The 24,917-nt window shown below is 37.9% G+C and overlaps 3 protein-coding genes across 6 annotated transcripts; 1 reads left to right on the top strand and 2 right to left on the bottom strand.

Moving 5' to 3' along the window:
• Nucleotides 1-672: 672 nt before the first annotated feature.
• On the bottom strand, nt 673-4,808 carry lrrc61 (leucine rich repeat containing 61). 2 transcript variants are annotated; one of them, XM_041794613.1, is made up of 9 exons: nt 4,592-4,808; nt 3,470-3,565; nt 3,239-3,385; nt 3,083-3,143; nt 2,882-2,967; nt 2,736-2,801; nt 1,598-1,666; nt 1,363-1,488; nt 673-1,272 (listed from the first exon to the last, which is right to left on the bottom strand). In XM_041794613.1, the coding sequence occupies exons 1-9, from the start codon at nt 4,617-4,619 to the stop codon at nt 1,166-1,168; spliced, it is 786 nt and encodes a 261-aa protein (XP_041650547.1). In that variant the 5' UTR covers nt 4,620-4,808; the 3' UTR covers nt 673-1,165. The 2 variants fall into 2 exon arrangements, with proteins under 2 accessions (XP_041650547.1, XP_041650546.1); XM_041794612.1 differs by lacking the exon at nt 4,592-4,808 and adding an exon at nt 3,769-3,866.
• cib2 (calcium and integrin binding family member 2) lies at nt 4,236-14,256 on the top strand. 3 transcript variants are annotated; one of them, XR_005992310.1, is made up of 8 exons: nt 4,236-4,429; nt 5,388-5,783; nt 7,168-7,202; nt 8,916-9,027; nt 11,401-11,548; nt 11,664-11,859; nt 13,468-13,635; nt 14,072-14,253. XR_005992310.1 is itself a non-coding variant. In XM_041794616.1 (7 exons), the coding sequence occupies exons 2-7, from the start codon at nt 5,733-5,735 to the stop codon at nt 13,487-13,489; spliced, it is 564 nt and encodes a 187-aa protein (XP_041650550.1). In that variant the 5' UTR covers nt 4,236-4,429; nt 5,566-5,732; the 3' UTR covers nt 13,490-14,256. The 3 variants fall into 3 exon arrangements, 2 of the variants coding, with proteins under 2 accessions (XP_041650550.1, XP_041650549.1); XM_041794616.1 differs by having other exon boundaries at nt 5,566-5,783; nt 13,468-14,256; XM_041794615.1 differs by having other exon boundaries at nt 13,468-14,256.
• Nucleotides 14,257-20,312: 6,056 nt separating this feature from the next.
• LOC121515599 (SH2 domain-containing protein 7-like) lies at nt 20,313-24,419 on the bottom strand. Its single transcript, XM_041796436.1, has 8 exons — nt 24,171-24,419; nt 23,960-24,081; nt 23,374-23,528; nt 22,006-22,095; nt 21,532-21,697; nt 21,292-21,441; nt 20,528-21,199; nt 20,313-20,416 (listed from the first exon to the last, which is right to left on the bottom strand). The coding sequence occupies exons 1-8, from the start codon at nt 24,223-24,225 to the stop codon at nt 20,372-20,374; spliced, it is 1,455 nt and encodes a 484-aa protein (XP_041652370.1). The 5' UTR covers nt 24,226-24,419; the 3' UTR covers nt 20,313-20,371.
• Nucleotides 24,420-24,917: the final 498 nt, after the last annotated feature.

The raw sequence follows: 24,917 nt of genomic DNA, 5'->3' as shown, positions 1-24,917 counted from the left end.
AAATCTGCCAACCATCCTTACATGATTTATACTTCTGATCATGTCTAGTCAGCATCCTTGCACCCTTTGCAAACCTTGCGGTCATACTGTCAATGCACAAAGACTTGTATATACTATTTCAAAAATATCCTAACAAGAGCTTGTACATATTAAAATCTTTTTTTTTCAAACCTTTTTAGTTTATTTCTTTTATTTAATGTTTATGTCAACTGAGAGCAAAGCTAACTGGAGAGAAAGTCCTTGTTGCAGACACATTCTTGGCCAATAAATCTGATTATGATATCGTGTTTGAATACTTTTCTCTGATTAACTGTATGGTAATAATTTGTAATATCTTGACTGTTTACCTGAGTGTATGGGTATATTAATATGACTTCCAATTTATAATGTTCTGTATGTATTGCATGTCTTGTTTAATGTTGTATTGTTTTCCCTTTTTCTTTGTTCAAACGTGTAATAAAATAAAATAACCCCCATCATAAGGCTTGTAAAATCATGAATATACTAGTGGAAAAAAACGTGGTACTAATGTCCCAAAAGCTCCAGTTACATTAAACAAACATGAACCAAGATCTAGGTACTATTTCAAGCAGCAGGTGGCGCAAGTGAACTACTCTCAAGAGTCAACAAATTTGACCATGACAGACTCAGTACAAAAAGACTGTGTGTATATGATTTTACACATAATAAACTTTATGATATAAAACAGGTAAAAATAGCTCAAAACAATCATTTGATTGCAAAAGTACAACTTACAAAGAAAGCATACAGCATGGGACACATTAACTCCCAAAAGTTATCCAGCAATGCAAAATGGAAAAGCTCTTAATTACTTACAGAAGTTCCTTAGCAGCATAGCTCACAGCATAAATGCAGGCTTCAAAATGCACACTGTGCAAGACATCTTTCAACCAAACTGAAGGGTGTCAGTATGGACAGAGGTTTCCAAACCACTTACATGTATCATTGTAAACCAATGCATAGGATGTGACAGAGAGTCAACTAATGCCTCACACTGCAGCACAAAGCATGTGCGTCTGGTAATGATACTTATCAAGCATTTGGATATAGCTTAGCAATTTGAAAAACCTATGGTACATTAGGCATGGGTCATTATACAACAAAAGTTGCTAAACGTTGCACACAAATGTCCATATGTTCCCACTTAGATGGCGTACTGTTTCGGCTGCTTCTTCAGGCTCATTGACCTTTCAGTTTGTGAAATAACATGGGTAGCTCTGTTGTTGAGGAGTCTGCATTCATGAAGGACATCTGAGGAAATAGAAATGCACACGACAACAGAGGTGAGTTTGCAACTACCAAGTTTACAAGCAATATTTCAATTATAGTCTGGGATCTTACCGTCAAACTGTTTGTAGGCTTCATCAATAATGGCATTGTTTGATCGCTTTATCTCCCAGTAACTATCCTCCACCCAAGGTTTGCAATCAGTGTGTTCAACAAGCTGTCCATTCTTGTATAATCCAGCTAAACATTCACAGAAAGACAAATACAGTGGGCCAATAGTAAGACACACTTCACTTGTTTAGGAACATCACAAATAATGACAGAAAAGCACACCAGTAAGCAAATGTACCTTTGATGGTTTCATCAATGTCTTTGCATAGTTGGTACAAGTCACTGCCACGTCCAACAACTCTTTCACCTGCAATTTACACAAACATTTAAATATCAGATCACACTTCAGGGTTACCTTTAACATAATAAGTCCTTTCATACAGCCAAGGGGAATTTCTGCTTTATGATTCTGCCAAACAGTGTTATTAAGCTGTGCAAAGGGGAAATGGTTGGGCAAGTGATTCTGCAAACCCAAGAAAAGGGGTCACAATACAGCACAATTTGTCTGTGTAAACCAGGGAGCCTGCGGGACACAACAGGGCTCTGTGAGTAGGAGTGTGACGCTTAAGCACTTGTTTACATTTCACGCTTCTTTTGCAGCGGTGTCTAAAATAACGCACTGGGGCAGAAATATGCCGGTGCCGTTTTGTTCTGTTTAACAAGGCAAAAATTGCTGTCATAACGACCTTTAAGCATAATTGTTGGATCTCTACATCTGGATGGCTGAATTCAACAGAAGACTGCAGTTAAAAATGCCTTGAATATGTTTTCTCATATGCAGTTATTTGTTTGTTTTGTTTTGTTCTGTTCTGATTTGGGTTACTTTTATATGTTAGCATAAATCAGATACATATTGGTTTTTAGTAAAGCTGTAACCTGTATGAGAAGTTGCATTTACTGTAACTAATTTAGTTTTAACATCATTCTCAATTAAAATTTCTGCATCAGGGTTGTCACATGTTGAAACTCCGGAAATAATATGTACATGCATTGACTTCTACCACTCCTGTCTCCTATTCTGAATCCACAGAAACTCCAGAATTAACTGCCCCAAAAAATTAAAAATAGTTGAAAACTAGACTGAATTCATCCTATATCTAAATAGAGCTTACAAAGAAACCTCAGGCAGAGTCTTTTTTACTGTCATATTTGTATGTGCTGCATGCAAAGTGTCAATGCTGTCATGCACATGCTGGTCATTTTAGGACCACGACCAGTTTAAACTTTAATCTAATATTGGGTATGTTCAAAAATACTGTTTTAGAAAATAAAATAAGATCAAAACAATAAATCAAATGAAATACTTAGGCAAGCAGTTTGAAATTAGCAGGAGCATTGGTGTAATCCAAACGAATTAAAACGTGCTTAAATCTTACCATCTAGCACCTTGATGTTTGGAAACATCTCAAGAATTACGTTTCTGAACGATGAGTTCCTGCACACTGACAAACAGTGAAGAAATGTTTAAAATTCAACTAAGAATTTTCTATCAATAGATTGCTTTCAAAAAGTCACAACATACCTGGATTGGAGTAATTGTAAGTGTTGTCTTTGAAACGTATATTTTCTAGCTTTTTCAAAGACTGAAGGCAGTGAAGGTTCTCAACGCTGTTGAAAAACATCCAGCAATGCATGATCATTTATAACATCACATTTAGAAATCAGTTCTTATACACTAACTGCTGGTACATGTTTTAGATAGTTTAAAGTGATAAAAGGATACCTAGAGATGATATTGCCAGCCAGATTTAAGTTCTGTAAACACTCACAACTGCGCAGGGGCTCTAAAATTACAAATACAACATTTTAGTAAGGGAGACCAGATAAGAAAACTGTGAGATAAGTAAACTAAAAGAATACTTTGCTCATGAGATCTTACCTATATTGGAAATTCTGTTGGCAGATAAATTGAGTACAGAGAGAAGTCGAAGTGATGCCAGAGGAGCAATATTAGACACGTTATTTCCAGAGAGGTCCAGTCTTTCTAGGTTTACACACTCCCCGATGCATCCAAGGTCATGTATTCCTGAAAGAAAAACACGTAAGCTTCAAAATGATCTAAAACATAAGGGATTCAAATTTATACAGCCACACATTAAGGACATCTTACCAAGACCTCTCAGTTTAAGAAACAATATCGACTCCAAGTCGAACTCCCCTGTTCGCGACTTGAGCAGCACAGCTGTTATCTTCTCTACGTCTGCATCTGAAACAACGGGAGAAGTAAGACTGCAGTATTACAAGGCACATTCACTTTCTACTCCGTCTAAGGCAACACAGTCACAGACTCCTTATTTGTGAGTCAGAGCTGCAAAAGCCAAATGCTGGAAGCATTGTGTCTCTTTTGGTTACGGTGAAGCAATCAAATTACCCATGCAATCATCTGTAAATAGGAAATACTAAGCAGACCGTGACTATTAATATCTGGCAGCCGCACGCTGAGCTTTTTCTCTGCCATCTCCAGAGGACAGGGTCACACACGCGATGATGAGCTGTTCAGTGCGTTGTCTGTGACGGTGTAAACTCGCCAGCTGCATGCATGAATAACAACTGAGGAAGTTATATTTGGTTTTATTACCTAAGGCAGGATCAGTACCGAAATCAGACTACTCCACATGAATACTCTTTCATGAGCCTGCACAAATGAACCACTGACTCCCTGAGGACCACAGCGTCACAGAGTGAGAGGACTCATCAGGTTAACTAGAAATAATGATGCTGGGCTCTGTTTTTTCTCTTTTTATCCTGTCACAACAGAAGACCTACAATGAAACGAGTTTTATATTTACTTTAAACGTCATTTGCACACAGAGTGAAAGGAAGGTCACCACTACATCATTTAAACATGGGGATAATGATCAAGACAATGACAAGTAGGGCCACCACACACGTCGTTCATTTGTTTACACCTGCAGGATAAAGGTGACGGTGTTTAGCCTAGCTTAGCTAGCCACCAGTAAATAATGTTAGCTTATGTATGCTGCTGTCTGGAAGTGGGGATGTTAAGGCGGAGTCATTTCATGAGGATGATTCAGGCGGATGAAAGCGGAGTGGATTATTTAATGAAATGGTAATTATTCATTTTACTCCACTGATGATGGCATACGCAAAATGTTGTGCAACGAAGGATACGTTGTTAGCTACAGCTTAGCTTAAGCCGCGGCTAGCTAGAACTAGCCGTTAATGATGGCTAGCAAAGCCACGTAGCAACAAGCTATCCAATACAACTTACCTTGCTCTTTATCTCGCTTAGAATCCATCGTTAGCAACTTTAGTTAATAGGAAATCTACCTGTCGCAATAAAAAAGCGAGGATTTTGAGCCTAGCGGTGAAAAGGCAAGAAGGTGGTTGTTTTATGAGAGTGTGAAATTGGCATCTGTCCTGGGGTGTAGTCAGGACACGCTCACTGTACTGCTGTGCTGCAACAGCACGCAGGTGGAGGAGACGGACTCTAGTCTCTCTGCAGACCGGCCACGGAGAGAGAAGAGGGGGGAATCAGCTGTGATGGTGGAGGGGGTGAAGGCATGGCTGGACTCTAAATGCTCCAGTGTTTGAATTATGTCGCGTCCATGCAACAGGTTCAATTAAAAGTTGAGTTTTTGCATAGAAAGTAGTGAAAATAGTCCTCAATATGACTTTGCTATAGTAGCTCACTTAAAATTACTAAAAAAAAGTAGTAGTCACAACTCCACAAAATATTTTTTGATTAGATTTTTATTTATGTAAGCCTAGTTGTGCGGGGAAAAAAATGCGAGCAAGAAAATTTTATAGCAACAGTAGACTGAAACGTAGTCTTTATGATTAGATTGCACCATCAAATTTATAATCAAAATAATGTAAAAAAAATTAAAGACAGTTTCACCCATCTTGAGCAGATGATTAAATTCTTTCTTTGTTGTAAATTAGTAACAATGATATTGATATTCTTATTTTTTTATTATAAGTGGTTTAAGAGGCACATTAATCTCGTTAACAGCGTTTTGATTGACAGTGTGGTGTAGCTCACATTGATCTATGTATTTGTGTAGCTACCTTAGGTCCCATTAGTTCGTCGTCCCCCTGTGAACAGTATCTGGGTGCCTCGGCAGACGCAGATCAGTTTGCAGTTCTTGGTCTCCGCAGACAACCTCAGCTGGCTCCAGCTCAACAGGACCCTGATCTTCTACTTTTCTTTTTTATTTTTCACGTTTCTTCTACTCTTCACAGTCATGGCAGACTTCTTCTATAAGGATTACAACGACCTTTTTTGAGACTTTTCAGCCTCCTGTGCGGGGACTCATGTCTCCACGGACCCACTAAATGCCTTTCATTGAAAAAGGGCTTCGGACGTTCAGTGTCGAGAATGTGCAGGATCGACCAATGGTCTGATTAAGATGGGAAATAAACAAACAATATTTACCGACGAGCAACTTGATGCCTACCAGGTAAGCATGCATTACACGTGTTATCTTGAGCATGTCGAGTCACTAAGACCATGGTAAAGTTTAAGGATTAATATTTTCTTTGAAGTCATTATAAAAGGTGATCTTTATGAATTCAGGTTAAAGTGGTGTAAAGAGGCGTGGAAGCGTACTACTGTGTAATGTGCACACATTCAATATCTAAGGCCTAAGTGCTTTTATATCTCCATTAACTTTTATCAAAATTCTTTGTGTATATCACACTCCTCAATTTAATTCCCAAACATTAACTTATCATTGCTGGAGTCACGGGTATCTTTTTATAAATAGAAAACAGGAAACACAAAACTGCTTATCATTTTGATCAAATCAGAATGAAGCAAACATATTTGAGGGTAATGACAAGCAATCATCAGTTTCCTTCAGCGTGGCTAGTTATGACTTTGTTGTTTTATAGCGTGAGTAGATGAGAATTTTGATTTCATTGCTAACAGGAGCTTCAGCAGCTTATATGCATATCTGGCCAACAGTTCCCTGTAACAAAAATCCTTTACATTTTTTTCTGTTTAGATATGTCTCCATGTGCACAGGTTTATCATGTGATTCAATGTGGACTTAAATAATTGATGCCAAGCCAGTGCGATATAGCGTGAAACTCTACTCTCAGGAGACTGTTTAGTTCTTGAGAGCCTCTCTAGTTACTCCTGCAACTCTTTAAAAGCTCCCTTAAGAATACTGCTTCCCTCTGTTTGCCTCAGTGACTGTTTTCCCTCTTCCACCTAAAATAACTGTGTTCTTTCCAGGATTAAATATTTAAGATGTGATACTCCATACTGTTTTTACTTTTATTCTAGTCTAACATGATGAATTCACTGATCCAGACATCTTCTTTTGGCCTGCTTTGAGTTTAGAGGATGCACTGAATTGAGTTCATAGACCATTGTGTTAAAAACCTTTTCTCCAGAGCTCAACTGGCTTCCTTCTACCTCTCACTCTGCAAAATATCCCTGACTGAATGGATACAAGGGAAAATGTAAATTAAAGTGCCTGCAGTGGGGCTGTTGGATAATATGCGTGCCAGCACTTGCATGTCAGACACCAGCAGATCATGTTCCCCTGCTTTGTCGTCACCATTGCAAAGTGGCAGGTGACAATACTCACACACTTCAGCGTTTAAGGGACACCAGACACCTCAACATGCGTTCCCAGTGATGATTGCTCACATGGCCTCACAGGGACCATTATGGATTTTTTATATGATTCATAGATGAGTAATATAGAGTGGATTAAGGCCTTTTAAAGAAGATAAATCTATTTTCTTTGTACATGAAACAGCTACAGAACTGGAGATTTTTATCTTATATGTTTTTCATTTCTGTTTTCTAACATGCCTCTTTTCTCATTGTAGGACTGTACATTTTTCACCCGCAAAGAAATTCTACGGTAAGACTTTAATCAACTCTTGATACTTATGCACTGTCAACATATTTGCCATGTATATCACATATAAACCACCTGTTTTAATCTTAATCTTATTTACGTAACAATAATTTACAAAAATGCCCTAAAGTTATTTTCTGTAGCAAAAAACATCTTTATTCTTATTACTCTACACTCAGTATCCCAGCATGACTGTGTGAAAACAGCATTTTACAATACTTTTGTTAAGAAATGAAAATAAAAACCTGAAATATCACATTGACATCAGTATTCAGACCCTTTGCAAAAATGCTTCAAATTTAGTGCAAGTTCCTTCAGTTTCCTTGATCTTTGCTGAGATGTTTCTACACCTTGATTGGAGTCCACTTGTGTTAATTCAAGTTGATTGGAAATGATTTGGAAAGGCACACGCCTCTCTATAGAAGGCCTCACACCTGACAATGTGGAAATCTATACGTTTCTGTTCTGTAGCAATATGTTACCTAAACCGTTGAAAGTCATGTTGACCTTTTGACTGTGGTGTTGTTTCAGTGCCAACCAGCTCGGTATCACATTGCTTCCTCCTCAAACATGCGTAACCCTAACACTTAATAAAAAATCAATGGCTTGGTGATAGCATGAGGTATAATGACTCACTTGATAGCATTATTTCTTTCTTCCTGTCGCTCATCCTCTTGTGAACTGGCGTAAATTAAACTCATTTGTGACTTTCTGTCAGAGAGTAATAATGTCTTCTGTCAGGGATTCTAAATATTTGAAGTAAAGGAATTTGAAGATTTAACTTTGAAAGCTGTTTAAAAACAAACCATTTATCACATTTTTTCAGCAGAATTATTTGTTCTTATTTCTAAGTTTCTGTTTTCAAAATTCTCTCTGTTTGTTCACATTGTCCTTGAGACAGTTTTCTCATTAGTGTGTCTTGTATAATTGTTAGTTCCCCCCTCCCTTTTTCTTCCAAACAGATATTCCACATGTACTTGTTCCTCCCTTGAGAAACTCAATTATCTTCAAAGGCTTTCATTGAACTGGAAACAAAATTGACAATCACCAGAGGGCGTAATTGGGTCCCATGCTTTATTACCTTCATAAAACATTCCTTGTTTCTATCTCCAGCTGCTACAATAACAGAACAGTTACATAACAACAACGAAGTGGTTCTGCTGAAATTAATCAAAATGGCAGAAGCTGTAGTTAAGCACATTCATAGAGTTCATGATACATATAATCTGCAGGTTTACCCATTCATCATTTGTGCTGTGAAGGGATGAAATGCAATCATTTTGACAAGTTTATCTGAAGTTATTTGAGAGAGTTTGTCCTCTAAAACCAGAACCAACTCACCTAACAAGATTATTCAAAAGACAAATGAAAGACCATTGATAAGCTCCAACTTTCATACAGCCTTGTTGTTGTTTGTGAGATTATTCTTGTAAGAGTTATTTTAAAAATGAGGGTTTTCAAAGTGCTATAAAAGAGTCTGAAAGGGGAGATTAACAAATCAGGGTGGTTTTGATCATTTGGAGGCCCCCATCTTTGCCAACCTTTATGGTCCTCTCTGTGCAACTTTCTAGGTACAGTCATGTAAAACAGTCTAACTTAATAAAATGTTTATTACATCAGTGTTTTAGAAAGTTCAGGAGAGAATGTCAGCTCACAGAATAAGTTGGTACTAAGCTAGAACAAAGGCAAGTAAACCTTGTTTTTTTTTCATTCTAGGTTGCATGGCAGATACCACGAGTTGGCTCCTCATCTTGTACCGATGGACTACACAAATGAACCTGATTGTAAACTGCCTTTAGCCTTAATAGTCAACATGCCAGAATTAAAGGTAAGAACAAATCTTTACATTAGGATGATCAAAGTCTTTTGGCATAACTTGGAAACACATATGGATCTTCTTGTTTTTACATGTTCTTTTAAGTTGTGGTGACTATCTTTTCCCTTTTATTTGCATGTTCAGATTCAGCTATAAGGGCACTCCGACAAACACGGCCCCCACTGCTCACGTGTTCCCGAAACACCTGATCAATACACTCTCAGAGGACAGAATTGATTTTTAACTATCATCAACCCTGATCTGATTGCATGACATCACATTGTGTGAGGTTATAAAAGTTAATGGGCCATGAAATGCTCAGTCTCTCCATCCTGAGTGATGTTTTACCTCGTAGATTTAAACACATCCCATTTGAAAAGGTCTGCAGAATTTTTATAAAAAGCATGTCCCATGACATCACAGCCACAATTACTTCCACTTTTCTCCTCCAGACAAAAGTACCACACAGTTTTATTTGGAGGCCTTATCCACTGAGGGTTCAGCACACAGATTCATAATGCATTCCCACCAGGGGCATAATTGGCTCTTGCCTTTTAAACTGTCACATGAAGGTCTGTGAGGATGGCAGGAGGAAGATGAAGAATACCAGTGGTAGGATTCATAAAGCCCAGACTAAATGAATCGACCAATGTTCTTTACTGCTTCACTGGTACATAGCTCTGTTTTAATAAGCAGTGTTAAGTCAACTGGACCAAATTCAAATGGCTCTTTTTTGCTGAGCTTGTATTGGGCTCAAACATGCTTGCTAACCATCCTCTACTCTTCTGTTGTTTAGATATAGAATAACAGAGATTTCATCCCCCATTTGATGGCCTACTTTTAACCAGGAATTTATTACAAGTAGTGTCAAACCAGCTAATTACATGGGATATAAAATCTCCTGTAGGAACTATGGTTGAGCAACATAGGAGGAAAATTATGGCTTCACCAAACCAGCAGATAGAGGGAGTCAGCATTTTTCCAGATAATACTAAGCCTGAGACCAGCAGAAATAGAAAAATAAAACAAAACAGGTTGCACCTCTGCTGCCCATATAACGCACATATATGAAAGCAAGCTAACAAGATTTATTTAGATAGTGCATTTTAGAGACATATAAAGGTAATACAAAATAAAAATAAAAAATAATTGATAAAATATATACAGCAATGAAGATAGAACTAGATGTTGACCGCATGGAAGAAATATAACCTGACAAGCCAGATGGACGGTTTCACATATCTATTGCATGAGATGTGACAAGACAAAATTAGGTAGATACCACCAAATTAAATCAAATTACATTGATTGGTCCAATCCATTCTCAGACCAGGTGCAGTTGTTTCAGATTAGAGCTTGGTGCAGGATAAATCTGCCTGATAACATACATAGAATCTAGCAAATCCCAAATCCATCTGCTTTGCAAGGTTAGAAGAAATGAGATATTGCAGTTCACTAAATGCTTTTCCTTGTGGCAGCATATCTTTGAGGAATAAAATGGGTCTGAAGACTGATCCCCGAGGAACATTAGCATGGCAAAAGAGCTATATTTGACACAAATGATCCACCAGCAGAGGGTGGGATAGCCCCCCCTTTAAAATTGTTGATTCAACGAATCTACGTGGTTTATCCATCCATCCATTTTCTTCTGCTTATCTGGGCCGGGTCACGGTGGCAACAGGCCAAGCAAGTCCACCCAGACATTTTTTTCAGCTCTTCCTGGGGGATTCCAAGGTGTTCCCAGGCCAGATGGGATATATAATCCCTCTTTCCAGTTGGACACACCCGGAAGATCTCAACAGGGAAGTGACCAGGAGGCATCCTGATCAGATGCCTGACCACCTCAACAGGCTCCTTTTGAGGAGAATGAACAGCAGCTCTACTTTGAGATACGTCCAAGCTTTTCAACCTATCTCCAAGGCTGAACCCAGCCCAATGTCATCTCAACAGCTTAAACCGGCAGTCTTATTTTTTCAGTCAATACCCAAAGCTCATGGCCATAAGTGAGGGTTAGAACAAAGATGGACCAGTAAATTTAGTTTTGCCCTCCAGCTCAGCTCCTTCTTAACTACTATGGGACTGTACAACATCTGCAATACTCCTGATGCTGCACCAATCTACCGGTCAACCTTGCAGTCTTTTTTGCCTTTACTTGTGAACAAGACCTCAAGATACTTGAACTCCTTGACTTTGGCCAAAGACACCCTCCCCTCCTGGAGAGAGAAGTCCACTGTTTTCCAGTGGAGAACCGTGTCTTTAGACATGGAGGTGCTGACACTTACCTTGACTGCTTGCAGCAGTGTGATTTATACTGTAGAGAATCACATTTTACATGACATGTTATTGACACTCATGTTTGCACTCTTTGTTGTTCTGTCTCTGTAGGAAAACCCTTTCCGCAACAGGATCGTAGAGTCTTTCTCAGAGGATGGGATGGGGAATCTCAGCTTCAATGAATTTGTCGACATGTTCTCGGTCCTCAGTGAAATGGCACCCAGAGAGCTCAAGGCCATTTATGCATTCAAAATATATGGTAGAGACCAAAACATCCATTCTAACTTTTCAAATTTCCTGCACTTGATTTAAGTAAGAATAAAATATTTAACACTAATATATTATTTTCTCTAAAACCATTGTCCCTCCATAAGATTTCAATGTGGATAACTATCTGTGTAAAGAGGACCTTGAGAAGACTCTGAATAAGCTGACAAAGGAGGAGCTGACTCCAGAGGAGGTTGAGCTGGTGTGTGAGAAAACCATTGAGGAGGCAGACTTAGATGGGGACAGCAAACTCTCCTTCGCTGACTTTGAAAATATGATATCCAGGGCTCCTGACTTTTTAAGGTAAGCTAAAATATGTAAAGTCACTCCCTTGAGACATAAGTCTTCATATAAAAGCATATTCCATGTTTTTTTGATAGTACATTTCATTGAATATAGAAAAAATGGAATTCACATACAGCAAATAAATGCAATTGGTCTCAAGCTGCTGTGTAGCATATCTCTGGTTACTTAAAGGGATGTTTCACTGTTATTGGAGTTGGGTTGTATAAGGTACTTGGCAATCGCCAATCATTGTAAGCAAGGCTATATAACAGCATAACAGATGGGTACAGCTGCTCCACGTAATTTAGTGAGTTTTAGATAACAAAGGACCAAAAAACAATATTGGCTTAGTTGTGCACTCAAATGAAAAATATTTAAGTGTTTTATTTTTCATTTAGAAAGCCTCTGTGTTTGGCACTATTTTGCAATGCAAATTTTGGCTACTGGCTACATGCTCTTCCACCTCAGTGCTCAGCTTTGTCAGAGACAACAACAACAAACTAAATAAAACTATTTCATGTCAGTTTTCTGTTTTTGTAGGTTAAACATGTGGTGCTGACTGTAGCTTGTCGCATTATCAGCCATTAGAAGAATAAAGCCACAGCCAAAAACTTACTTGGATTACAAATTTCCATTTCGCCCTTCTGTTCAGGGTCAGTTTCTCAAATTAAGATGAGAGAGTTGAAGAAGGTCTGTAAAACACTGGCATTCAGTAAGGCAGGGAACTCTGGATGGGGAGTGATGCAGGCTGTAGGCAGAAGTGAGCTGCTATCCTCGAACAGAAATGTTTTGAAGAAGTATTGTGGAGTCCCACTTGTGACAACAGTAGCTCTCTGTTTTCATGGGCATGGGCTCACATTTAGCAAACCTACACCACCAGGTAACTTGGAATCTCTCCTGCTGACAACTCTCCACGTTCTGTCTTTCATCCCACTGAGTCCCATCTGCAGAAGTTGTTCCGCTTATACTCTTGCTCATTAAAGTAACCTCTCATATCCACAGTAAATGACACATCATGGCCACTCTCGTCTATATCGCTAAGTTTAGTTTTGTTTTAGCATAGTTTGTTGTTGTTGGGTCTGACAAAGCCCTGCAGACCCAAACAGTTGACCAGATACGCTGAGGGGGAATAGCATGTAGACAGGAGCTGATGCTTGCAAAATGTGCCTTTAACAGAGGTTTTCTTGGCTGAAAAATGCCTTAGAAATGTTTGCTATAGTGTACAATCAAGCAAAAATTTTTACCTTAAACTTGCAAAATTGCAGGAGGCAGCTGTACACATCTGTAGCATAGTATAGCCTAGCTTCCTGGCTGGTGCCCCAAGATAATCTGCTTAAAGGGACAATGCACACTGAAATCTCTGGAGGCTAATGCCACTACTATCCCCAAGTACCTTATATTATACAACCCACCTTCAGAAATACTTAAGTATTACTTTAAAGTATTCATTACTCAACTCCGTGCTACTGATTGAAACATCTATCCATGGCCAACACTTTGTCCACTACTTTATGCAAATAGACTCACTGTTTTCTTCCTGTCAGTTATTAGTCTTCTTTACATGAACAGTAATTGCGTATGTAACAAAGCTGGTCCTTAAAATTGTGTTTTGTTTTGCCTTTTTAGCACCTTCCATATACGAATTTGATGGGAAGTTTCCATTGTTGATAATGGGTTGAACCTCTGGACTCTTTCGTCACCCTGTCCTGGCCACAACACAGTGCTTGTTTTCCCGTCGTAAGAAAACATGCATCAGTCAGACGGCAACATACTGGATAAAAGTGAATCCCCAGGGTACTCACTTTCTTTACTCTAGATGAAAATGTAGTTTCCTTTTACTAGCTATGAAAGGGCTTGACCTGAAATGGTCTTTTGGTGGGGAAAAGGCTGTTTCTTCTGCATTTTTAAGATGAAATAGAGCAAAAAAATGAGCCAGACTCTGCTGCTTATGGTGTACATTCAAGAATGCATCAAAAGCTTATCTACCTACATATGTATATTGCACATGGGATACCCCAGTCAAGTCTTCCTACAATGTTACATAAGAGATAAATTATTTATAAGGATGAGGACTAAGCTTGAAGGTAACTGAAGCACAGTGTTAGCTTTAAGGGCATACAGATATTTTATATGAGCTATATTTATACATGCTGTGTATGGCATACAGTGTTTAAAGTTATTTGATTACAGAACTGGAAAATGATGACAATCGTATCTTTCTGTTCTCCAGTTTAAGGGCTCTCATGTGAACTGTTTTTGGAAGCTACTATCTTCTGCCTCAGCCAGTATCATGAGATTTTAAATACAGCCATGTTTTTTTGGATTGACATGTTACTGCATTTAATGTGACTTCAGGTATTATTCATAGTACTTTGAATAAATATTTTTTTCTCTGTGTGTTCTAGGTGTAAATTCATTATTTTTCCCTCCTATATGGGTTTAACTTCAACCCACTCTGAGATGAAATGATCAGTGAGCATGCACGTTAAAGTGCAGAGAATGTCTGCTTCTGCACAGCCCATCATTTCAGCTGTAATAAGTGGTTAAGCAGGATGTGATCATTAGGAGTGAGCTGCCTCAGCACTCACAGAAGTGATTACATCCTGCAAAAAGAGTTAATCTCATCAGAGGAGAGCTGGTGGCAGTGGTTGCCTCTCTCATGATGGATGGAGATAAATGGATGCTGGTGTATGGGGTGTAGGATTTAGCTCTGGATCAGGTTCATGCTCTTAGTTGTCTTTGGTTTATATTTTCAGTTCAGCTTGTTCTATTGAGTTATAAAGGCAGGGCATTTTTTCATCCATTTTTAACATATTAAAGCATCTCTTGAAAATTTTGTTTCAGTTGTCTTTATGTCTGCTTCAGGTTGTAATGGCAATACAAAGTAAATATGACCTGGTTCTTCGGCGCTGTGTCTTACTAGTCCAGTGAGGAAGACCATATTGAGACTGTAGCTGCAGGCGGAACATAATAAGTAGCTAATGTAGAACTAGAGTATTTATTTTTGTGGTTAAACTGACAAAAATTATAAAAACTGGAACATTTTTAATATGTAATCAACATCATGACTGACTGGCTATTTTGTTAAGGTATATCTTATGTGTCGTAGCAAAAACTGGTAAATAAACACTAACATGCATACTATGGTACTATGGCTTTTTAACTCATGGGCTCAGCTTTGAAAAAATTGTAGTTGAAGCCTTATTTTGCCTGAAAGAGGATGATATTGAACCCAGTGAAACTGTGTAGTCATCAGTGCAGCCAGTTAAATCTTTATTCATTTATCTCCTCTTCCTTTTATGAGGGCAGGATCAAAAATTCAGGGCTGCTCACTGCTGGTGGTGTGGCTCCATAAATTCCTGGTCTCACGATGAACATCTGTTAATTATGATTAAAGCAAAGAGGCTTCTGCTGCACACTGATACTGGGGCTGTAAAGCAGCTTTTACTGTAAGGAACTGATTCTGAGGTTGACTGCAGTCAAATGGAGTGTGAAACTTGTGCTGATTTCATCCCATGGCAAGCATGTCTGCCTAAATCTGATTTAAAATTGAGCCATAACCATGTCCCAGTGAGTGTTTATAGGCAGTTTATATTCAAGTAATTTATGGTCTGTATCAGTGGTTCTCAACTGGTGGGTTGGGATCCAAAAGTGGTCACATTGCCGTAGTCAGTGGTTTGGGAATGGGTTCCTTGTACAAAAATGTGGTAAAAAGTCCATGAGGAATGGAGGTCTGTAGCAAAAATACATCCATATATTTTTTCTAATTCTCTTTTTCTGTGGTAAGTCCATCTTGTTTGTTTCTTTAGATCCTGACATATATCTCAATATATTGGATAAGCTGTTTCCCATGATAATGTGTGAATTTACCAAGATTCCTTTAGAGACCATACAGTATTTATGTGTCACAGAAAATGGAGTAAAACTTGTGTAAAAATGTATATGTTTGTATAAAATGTACAGGATCTAAAAAGTGTTCAATGTTTAAAACTTTTATTGATTTTAAAAATCAATAATGGTTGATATAATTAGTCTTTTCCCCAAAAAATACTTAAAAACTATTGAATGTCAAAGTGAAAACAAATTTCTTCAAAGTAGTATAAATAAAACAAAAATATGTTTGGTGAGGTAAAATAAGTGCATAAATGTTCACAGTTTTTTAAAGTGACTGACCTAATTCAACTGAGGTCCAAAAAATTAGGTCCAAACTAGTAGTCTGACAGTGAAATGGGGATCACCTGAGAGCAGTGAATGTGTCTCAAGTGATTGTAGTATAAAGACACCTGTGTCTGGAAGGTCCAGTCACTTGTTAACCAGTATTCCTGGCAACCATTACACCATGAAGACAAAAGTACACTCCAAGCAACCCCGAGAAATGATTATTGAAAAGTAAAAGTCAGGGGCTGGATACATAAAAATTTCTAAGGCACTGAACATCCCAAATCTATAATCAAGAAATGGAAGGAATATGGCGCAAGTGTAAATCTGCTTAGATCAGGCCATCCTAAAAAACTGAGTGACTGTGCAAGAAGAAGACTAGTTAGGGAGACCACCAACCCACCTATGAATACTCTGAAGGAGTTAGAAGCTTCAGCAGCTGAGATGAAAGAGACTCTACATTTAACAACTGTGCCCTGGTTCTTCACTAGTCAAAGCTTTTCAGAAGAGTGGCAAAAATAAGTCACTGTTGAAGAAAACTCATTAAATCTCAACGAGAATTTTCCAAAAGGCATTAGGGAGACTCCATGGTCAAGTGGAGGAAAGTTCTTTGGACTGATGAAACCAAAATGGTGCTTTTTTTGGCCATCAGACAAGACATAGCATCAGTGGCGGATACCAAACTCTGCACATCACCCCAAACACACCACCCCTGCTGTGAAATATGGTGGTGGCAGCATCATGCTGGGGGGATGCTTCCAGGCAGACTGGAGACTTGTAAAGGTAGAGGGTAAAATGAATGCAGCAAAATATTAGAATATCCTGCTTGGCAATCTTATTCTGTCTGCAAGAGAACTACAGCCTGGGAGAAGATTTATTTTCCAGTAAGACAATGACCCGAAGCATACAGCAACAGCTACACAGTAAGGAAATGTCACTCATGCAACCTGAAAAACTTAGATCCTTTTTGCAAAGAATAATGGAGTAAAATTGCAGAGTCCAGATGTGAGTCTGATTGGGACCTATACACACACTCAGTGCTGTGATTGCAGCCAAAGGTGAATCTACTCAGTACTGATTTGAAGGGGTGAATATGCATTCACTTATTTTACATAACATATTTTTTAAAGATGTTCTTTTGTGATTTTTCATCAAAAATCCTAAATCATACTTACCATGAATGATAAATAAATGAAATGAATAAATGAAAAGGTGCAGAACTCCTGAAGCCATGACTGCCTTAAAGGTAGATTTGAACAACCAGACGTGGGACGAGGTCTATGCCACTCCTGACCCCGACAAAGCCTATGATGCCTTTTTGACCATATTGACCAGCCTCTATGATAAACACTGTCCACTGAGGAAATATTCTACCAAAGACACAGCTAAATACAATAAACCATGGATAACAAAAGGCATAGCAAATGCTTGCAAAAAGAAAAAACATCTTTATAGACTATTTTTAAAACATAGATCCAAGGAAACAGAGCATAGATATAAATTATACAAAAATAAGTTAACAAATATAATTAGAACTCATGAAAAAATATATTACCATAAAATACTCGAACAGCACAAGAACAACATCCAAGGCACCTGGAAAGTATTAAACAGCATAATAATAAAAGGGACGGGGAAAAAAGTGACTATCCAAATTACTTTGTGAAAGATGGTCTAATTATTAATAAAAATGAAGAAATTACAAATGCTTTCAATAATTTTTTTGTAAATGTCAGATCTGACCTTGCAAACAAAGTTGTTCAGCCATCTGACACAAATGGATTAGATAAAAGAATGATCAAAGAAAGCATTAACTCATTTTTTTAAAGGTGTAGATGAAAATGAAATAATTAAAGTTGTCAGTGGGTTTTCAAACAAGAGGTCAACAGATTGCTCTAACCTAGACATGAGTTTTGTTAAAAATATTATAAATTGTATTGTTGCACCTCTTACATATATTTGTAATCAATCTTTTCTCACTGGCATTTTTCCTTCACAAATGAAAACCGCAAAAGTAATACCTATTTATAAAGGTGGAGATTGACACCAATTCAACAACTATAGGCCAATTTCGCTCTTGTCACAATTCTCAAAAATCCTAGAAATATTATTTGTTGTAAGGCTTGACAATTTCCTCAATAAATATAACCTAATAAGTGACCATCAATTTGGCTTCAGATCAAATAGATCAACCTCGATGGCAGTCATGGAGCTGGTAGAGGAAATATCTTCAGCGGTAGACAGCAATGAATACACCATCGGTGTTTTTATTGATCTTAGCAAGGCCTTTGATACCATAGATCATGCTGTTGGCCAAAATGGAAAGGTATAGTATCAGAGGCATTGCACATGATTGGCTAAAAAACTACCTCAGTCATAGGGATCAGTATGTAAATATTAACAATATGAATTCAGAAAAGAAATTTATAACTCATGGAGTCCCACAGGGCTCTGTCCTGGGGCCAAAACTTTTTATTATGTATATAAATGACATATGTGAGGTCCTCAAAGACATGCAGTGTATTTTATTTGCTAATGATACCAGTCTCTAATGTTCGGGAAAAAATTTAGAGCAACTGCTAGATGTAGTGGAAAAAGATCTGGTTATACTAAAGAAGTGGTTTGACTACAATAGATTATCGATGAATCTAAACCAAACAAAATATATAATTTTTGGTAATAGAAAAATTGATCAACCAGTAAACATAAAAATTAATCAAATTGAAATCGTAAGGGTGAGTAATACAATTTTTTTGGGTGTCCACATTGATGATAAACTGGAAATTACATATAAATTATCTCCAGACAAAAATATCTAAAGTAATTGGTGTAATGTGTAAAATCAAAAGCTACGTAAACCCAATATAATCTGAGAGGAAGTGATATATACCAAAAACGCAGGGCCAGAACAAATACAAAAGCTAGGTGTATCTCTGTGAAAGGAATAGATTTATGGAATAAACTGGAAGATAGATTAAAACAAACCACTTCAATAAAAGCATTCAAACAAATGTATAAAACAAGTATACTGTGCAATTACAAAGCACTAGAATAGCTCTTAGTAATTCTTCACACATCTTAAAAAAAAACAAAAAACAAAACAAACAAACAAAAAAAGTTATAAGTTCATATAAATCATTTCCACTGGTGGCTTGAATGAGCTTGTTTTCTTTTCATATTAGCTGCTTTTTGATTGTTTTATGTTGCCGTATTATTGGTATTGGTTATTCTATAATGTAAAATGGTTAGACGTAAATAAGTCTTGCACTTCAGCCTAAACCCTTTCAGTCATCAATGTCATATGTTTTTGTATGGCCTGTTTGTGTTGTTGCTCAAGCCAATGACTGAAGAAAAAATAAACGAAACGAAACATAAATCAATAAAAGGGTAAAGGGGGTGGACTTTTTCTAGGCATTGTATGTTGTTCAAAATAACTTTTTTTATGTTTTGGGATGTCGTATATAATAAAGGCATAAAAGTCTGAAATAAAATCTTGAAAAAAGTTTTTTTTTTTTTTTTTTTTTTTTTTTACTTCTTGGTATATTAGATTTTATGAATTACTATTTGCAGATGCAGAGACCCACAGACTCACAGTAAGACACTTTGGAAATCATGCTCTTCTTCTTTTTTTCTTTTTTTTTTAAAGAGGAATTTCTCTCTGTTTACCTGACACATTTCCATCTGTACCCAAGTTTTGCACAGGCAAATTAAAGATAAAATATTTTAAAATACTGTTGATCTGTAAAATAAGATGTCTGACATTTTAGTGGGTAAATACATCCTGGTTTGAATTTCATCACCTTCAGGGAAAGCACCTTGCTTCCTTTCGTCACACTGCCCATTTTTTTACGAGAGAGACCTGCGGCTGTTCCTGTTTTAATCTCTATCAGAGATAAGCCTGGAGAGCAGTCAGGCACACAGAAACCTTTTAGGTAGTTAAACTCTGGCATTGTTGACTGGCACTAAAACTATGGTTAGAGGGTTACAGGGCATCAGTAGATGACAGAAGATAATGGGTGACATTTTGAATATCTTTGACCCACTTGATGACTTTTTATTATAGTTTCTGTTTAAAAATATATTTCACTGCACATAGGAGTGAAGCTAATGTAAAATGTCCAAAAAAAAAATCCACTTAAGCACTTATCTTTAATGACACAGTTTGTTTTATTAAAATTCAGAACATAATCTGAGCTGGATTTGCTCTTTTGCTGAACATGGAAAAGTCAGTGTAACATCATCATTCAAAAAATATATAATTTTAATAACATAAATATTTAAAAGAGGCTTTAAAGTGTTGATGTAGGACAACTGCAGTGTCAAAGTAAAATTAGTGTTTTTTTCCTCCAGATGCTTTCTAGATCTACCGTCATCATTTCCTCCTGACCTCGGGGAACAGCCATCTCCATTTATCATTCTGTAAGACACAATCAGAACTGCATGATAAAAACAATGAACTTCACCTCTGTCAGTACACTTTTTTAGACTTTAAAGTATTCAAATCAAATACTATGACTGCACTGCTTACCTTTAACCCCCAGGAGGAGTGGTTCTGTTTGGGTCTGATGTCCTCCAGAGGCTCATAGGTGTTGTTGGGATTAGGTTGGGTTGCATCCTCACTGACCGGGATTGTCTCATATGTGTTTCCATGAGGGACCTGGCAGACAGGAGCTTCTGCAGGGACCTCAGCATACACTGAATCATGCTGCTCTGACTTCAGTGATCTCCCGTTAGATGCTGCATTGTACGGACTGCCAGGGTTGCCAGCCAGGTGATAGAGCGCACCACTGTCCGTGAGCTCCAGGCCGTGGCTGCTGCTAAACCTGCTGCGCACATCTGTCCACTCCAGCTGTGGGCTGCAAGAAGCAGCTGGTCTGATGGGTTTAGGGGAGAGTCTTGGTGGCGTGTGTGGAGGTGCGCTCAGCCTGTAAGACTGATCTTCATTAGACCTGTTGTCCAGAAGTGGCAGAGATCTGCTCTTGCTGTCCAGCAGGTTAGGCTGAGAGTAAACAGGGCCTGGTCCAGATGGAGGACTTCTCCTGCTTATGTCCTTATCTCTTGTTGTATAGTCCTGAGATATGTGCTGGGATCTTGGTCTCTCCCTGGGTGACTGTTTCCTGAGCTGAGCATAAAAAACCTTGTCCTTGATGTTCGGGGGAGCTTCAAGGTTTCGGTTCCTCTGAGGCAGCGGTGGCACTTCCTGTTTTACAAAATGAGGTGGATTCCTCTGGTCAGCTTCAATATTCAGTTACAATAAAAGTGTCAAATATTAGTTTGAAAATCTGTACTCACTTCTGGTGTGTGGACACTCTTTGGTGGCCTTGTAGGTGGTTGCTCTATGCTTATCTGCTGGTTCTTCACATTTTTGAGCTCTCTAAAAGTAGCTGCAGACTTTTCTTTTGGATTAATCTCAATTATATCATACACATCCTCTTTGAGTGTCTGTAAGAAGAAAAAAATCAGTCAGCACTTCATTCTTGATCCAATATAAATATTTCAATTCAAGAAAGACACTGAAGACATTTATCTTACCTCAAAACATGAAAATGTCAGATACTCTCCAAATGGCTGAATGGAGCTGGTCTTGTAGTACTCAATGAGGTCAGAGACCGTGTTGTGTCCTTCGGTGTCTCCACAGACGACAAACTGCCCTGAATCACTTTGGTTGATCACAAAATGTCGGCACCGATCCCTGCCTCTGCAACAGGAAGCAAAATGTATTTTAAAGCCTTGACTGTAAACATCAGGTACATTTCCTTGATTCCAAAAAACAGAAGAAATAAATAATCTAACACAAAACAATGCAGACCCATTTGACTAAAATGCTCTTAAAATTAAAAAAGGATTTTGGTTTCAATGGCTGTGACACATCATAGTTAATACCAGCTGAAAACTGTCTACTGAGTTATCTTACAAATAGCTTATTTCTTAATATGGGTTCTTTATGCTGATACTGATTTTATGACATGAATCTTCAAATTGACTACCCGTTCAACAAACACTCACTTATAAGAGAGAACATATCCGATTGTCTTTTCACTGAGACGGATCAGGAAACAGCCCAGCTCCCTTTCTCGAAGTATTTCTTCAGCATCCCTAAACAGAGAAAAAAGATTTTTAAAACTTACACTTAAAAATGTTATTGCAACTTCATAACAGGGATGTAAGTAATTACATTTAGTAAATTACTTTAACCTAGATTTTAATGTCCATGTAAAACTTGTAATTTTACATACGTTTTGAGGGAAGTATTGTACTTTGCCATGCTCTAAAAAGCATCTGCTACTGGGAAAAAATGAAAACAAAATTACATAAAGTTGAGGTCTAAGCTTTCTGTCATGTATGTGAAACTGCCAGTTACTACCAGATGATAGTCAGTAGCAAAAAGCCAGAGATAGTTGCAGTACATTTTATTGTAAAGTTGTTCCTTTTATCAAACAACCTGGTTAGAAATCATACTCTCTTAGTTTTGGTCCTGCACACGAAGGAAAGATCCTACTGCCATTTTTTTGTGCCACCCTCTCAGGTTTAAAAAGAAAAACTCAAACTACCTGAGTCATTTAAACTCAACTAAACTCAATTCAACGTAATCAAACTCTACACAATTAAACTCACAAAAACCCAAATGAACTAATCTGAACCAAAGTAATTTAACTTAACTCAGTTAAACTCAGTTTGATTAAATTCAACTAATTACACTCAATTTAATTCATCTAAACTGAACGAAACTAAACCAAACTAAACTCATATTTACTTAACTAAACTCTACTCAGCTTAGTTAAACTCAGCTCAGTTATAAACTCAATTCAACTCAACTAAACTAAGCTTATACCAGCTAAATTCAACTCATGTCAACTAAATCAAACTAAACTAAACACAATTCACTTAAGCTAAACAAATCTCAATTAAACTCAACACAATTTGTCCCACTGAGTTTACTGGAACAGCCAGGCTGGTAATTTCCAGCGTACAAAGGCGTACGTACTTCACCTTGGAAATCACATTTTGTCAAAGGAAAATCTATTTTCTAGTTGGCAGTTTACCATAATAGTTACTGCGAGGAAAATATCCTTAATGCTCTTTTTGAAGATGTCTGCCAGAGAAAATGAAAGCAGGTTATCTTGGCTTTGTTGCCAAGAAAAAACTCTCCATCAAATAAGTTAGCTAACAATCCTCAACACCTAAGAATAATGAATCATTTTACTGCCTTTATTTGAACTGTTGAAACCATTAAATGTATTTATGTAACTAAATGAAACACATCCTTTATTAAGACTGTAGTGTTTTACACACGTTTCCTTTAGGAAATATAGAATCAGTTTGACTGTAAAAATTCTCACTCATAGTCCATATACTGAAATGTTGGACACTTACTTTCTTGTGATGAATCCCAGGAACCAGGAGGGGAAGAGGCCATTGTGAACAATGAACGGTACTTGAGTCTCTATGAACCACTTTGACGCCAGTTCTCTAAATCTCCTTCCTTCAGTCCTGTCATCTACTTCTCCTTGCTCCATCCTCACCCGGTCCTAGTCAAAGTCACACAAACAAAGCCAGTGAAGATAAACAGCATTCATTTCCCTGCATTTACAGTGAGGCTTTTAACTGTCTGATTTCCCTATTTCCCAGGAGGCATCAACCTCAGATTACAAGTAGCTCAGTGTTCTAGCTTCTCTAATGTTTCACCAGCAGCTGGTGTGAACAGGTGATGTACTTTACATATGAAGTTATACTGTAGAGCATTTACTGTCTATTCTCTTTATCAAATAGTCTAAACCTGCATGTTTCACAATAATGTCCAATTCCATATCATTCAAAGGTCACCCTCCATCTCAAAGACTTACATCTACACTGGCTTCTTGCTTTAATGTCAAACTGATGTAAACTAAATGATAATGTTGCTTGATATTTGGTTAGACATGACATCAGAGAGACTGGTTTTGGTTGTAGCTGCACTTACCTTGAGACAAACTGCCAGGCAGGTCCTGAGGCAGGGGGATTTTGTCTTTGACCCTGAAAAATGGCAGATCCCCTCAGATCTGGGTTTCTGTTTCTTTAGTATGCAGCAGTTCCTTTCAATGCCTGATACAAAAAGCAGGAATGGGCAATGAGACTCTACTTAAATGTAAAACTGTAAAAATGTAGAATTTTGCTTTAAGAAGAGTCCTTACCTTTCCTTGAGATTGGCAGGCTGTAGTTTGAACCTGGTGTCATTTCACTTAACATCAAATGCGTCTCTCAACTTCTCCAGGGTGTTTCACTGGCGTCAACTGAAGATATTCTGAGGGAGTCCAAATCTACATGAGAGATATAGACACATGACATTTACAATTGCACACCTTTTTTTTCCACTGGCTTGGAAAGCATCAGCACTGAGGCAACGGCACATCAGAGTTCAAATGGTTCATTTGCATGATCAAGACGGCTGAGGGCTGTCGAACAAAACAGAGGGCTTCCTGAAGAGAAATGGAAAGTAAAGCTGTACAGAAACTGTGGTTTGTGTGCACACAAGCATGAGTTACCCACTAACTAACGGATTGCTGTAGTAATGGGGGACAAGTTGCGTCAACACTTGATCTGTGTTTTCTGAAAGATTGTTTTGTCAACAAGTGTTTGAAACATCGGAAATAACTTGGAGATTCACTTTCAGGGGGCGTGAATAAAACTGTATTAAGAGATCCCTTCCTCGGTTTAAAGGTGGTGACAAATTCTGCCTAACTGTTTCCTCCATGGATCAGGTTGTTGTGAATCACCTTCACTGGTTCTGCTAACTGGTGAGCAGTAGGAACAGCCTGTGGGGGAGAGACAGGAACCAGGAACAGTCTGTGTCATATAGAGCCGTGCTTCTCAACCGGTGGGTTGGGACCCAAAAGTAGGTTGTGAAACAGTGTTCAGTGTGTCGCAGATGTGAGTCAGGA

This window comes from Cheilinus undulatus, linkage group 9 (genome assembly GCF_018320785.1).
Source record: "Cheilinus undulatus linkage group 9, ASM1832078v1, whole genome shotgun sequence".
Lineage (NCBI taxonomy): Eukaryota > Metazoa > Chordata > Actinopteri > Labriformes > Labridae > Cheilinus > Cheilinus undulatus.
Note: the sequence above shows the minus strand (reverse complement) of the source record. Positions and strands in the feature narration are given on the sequence as shown.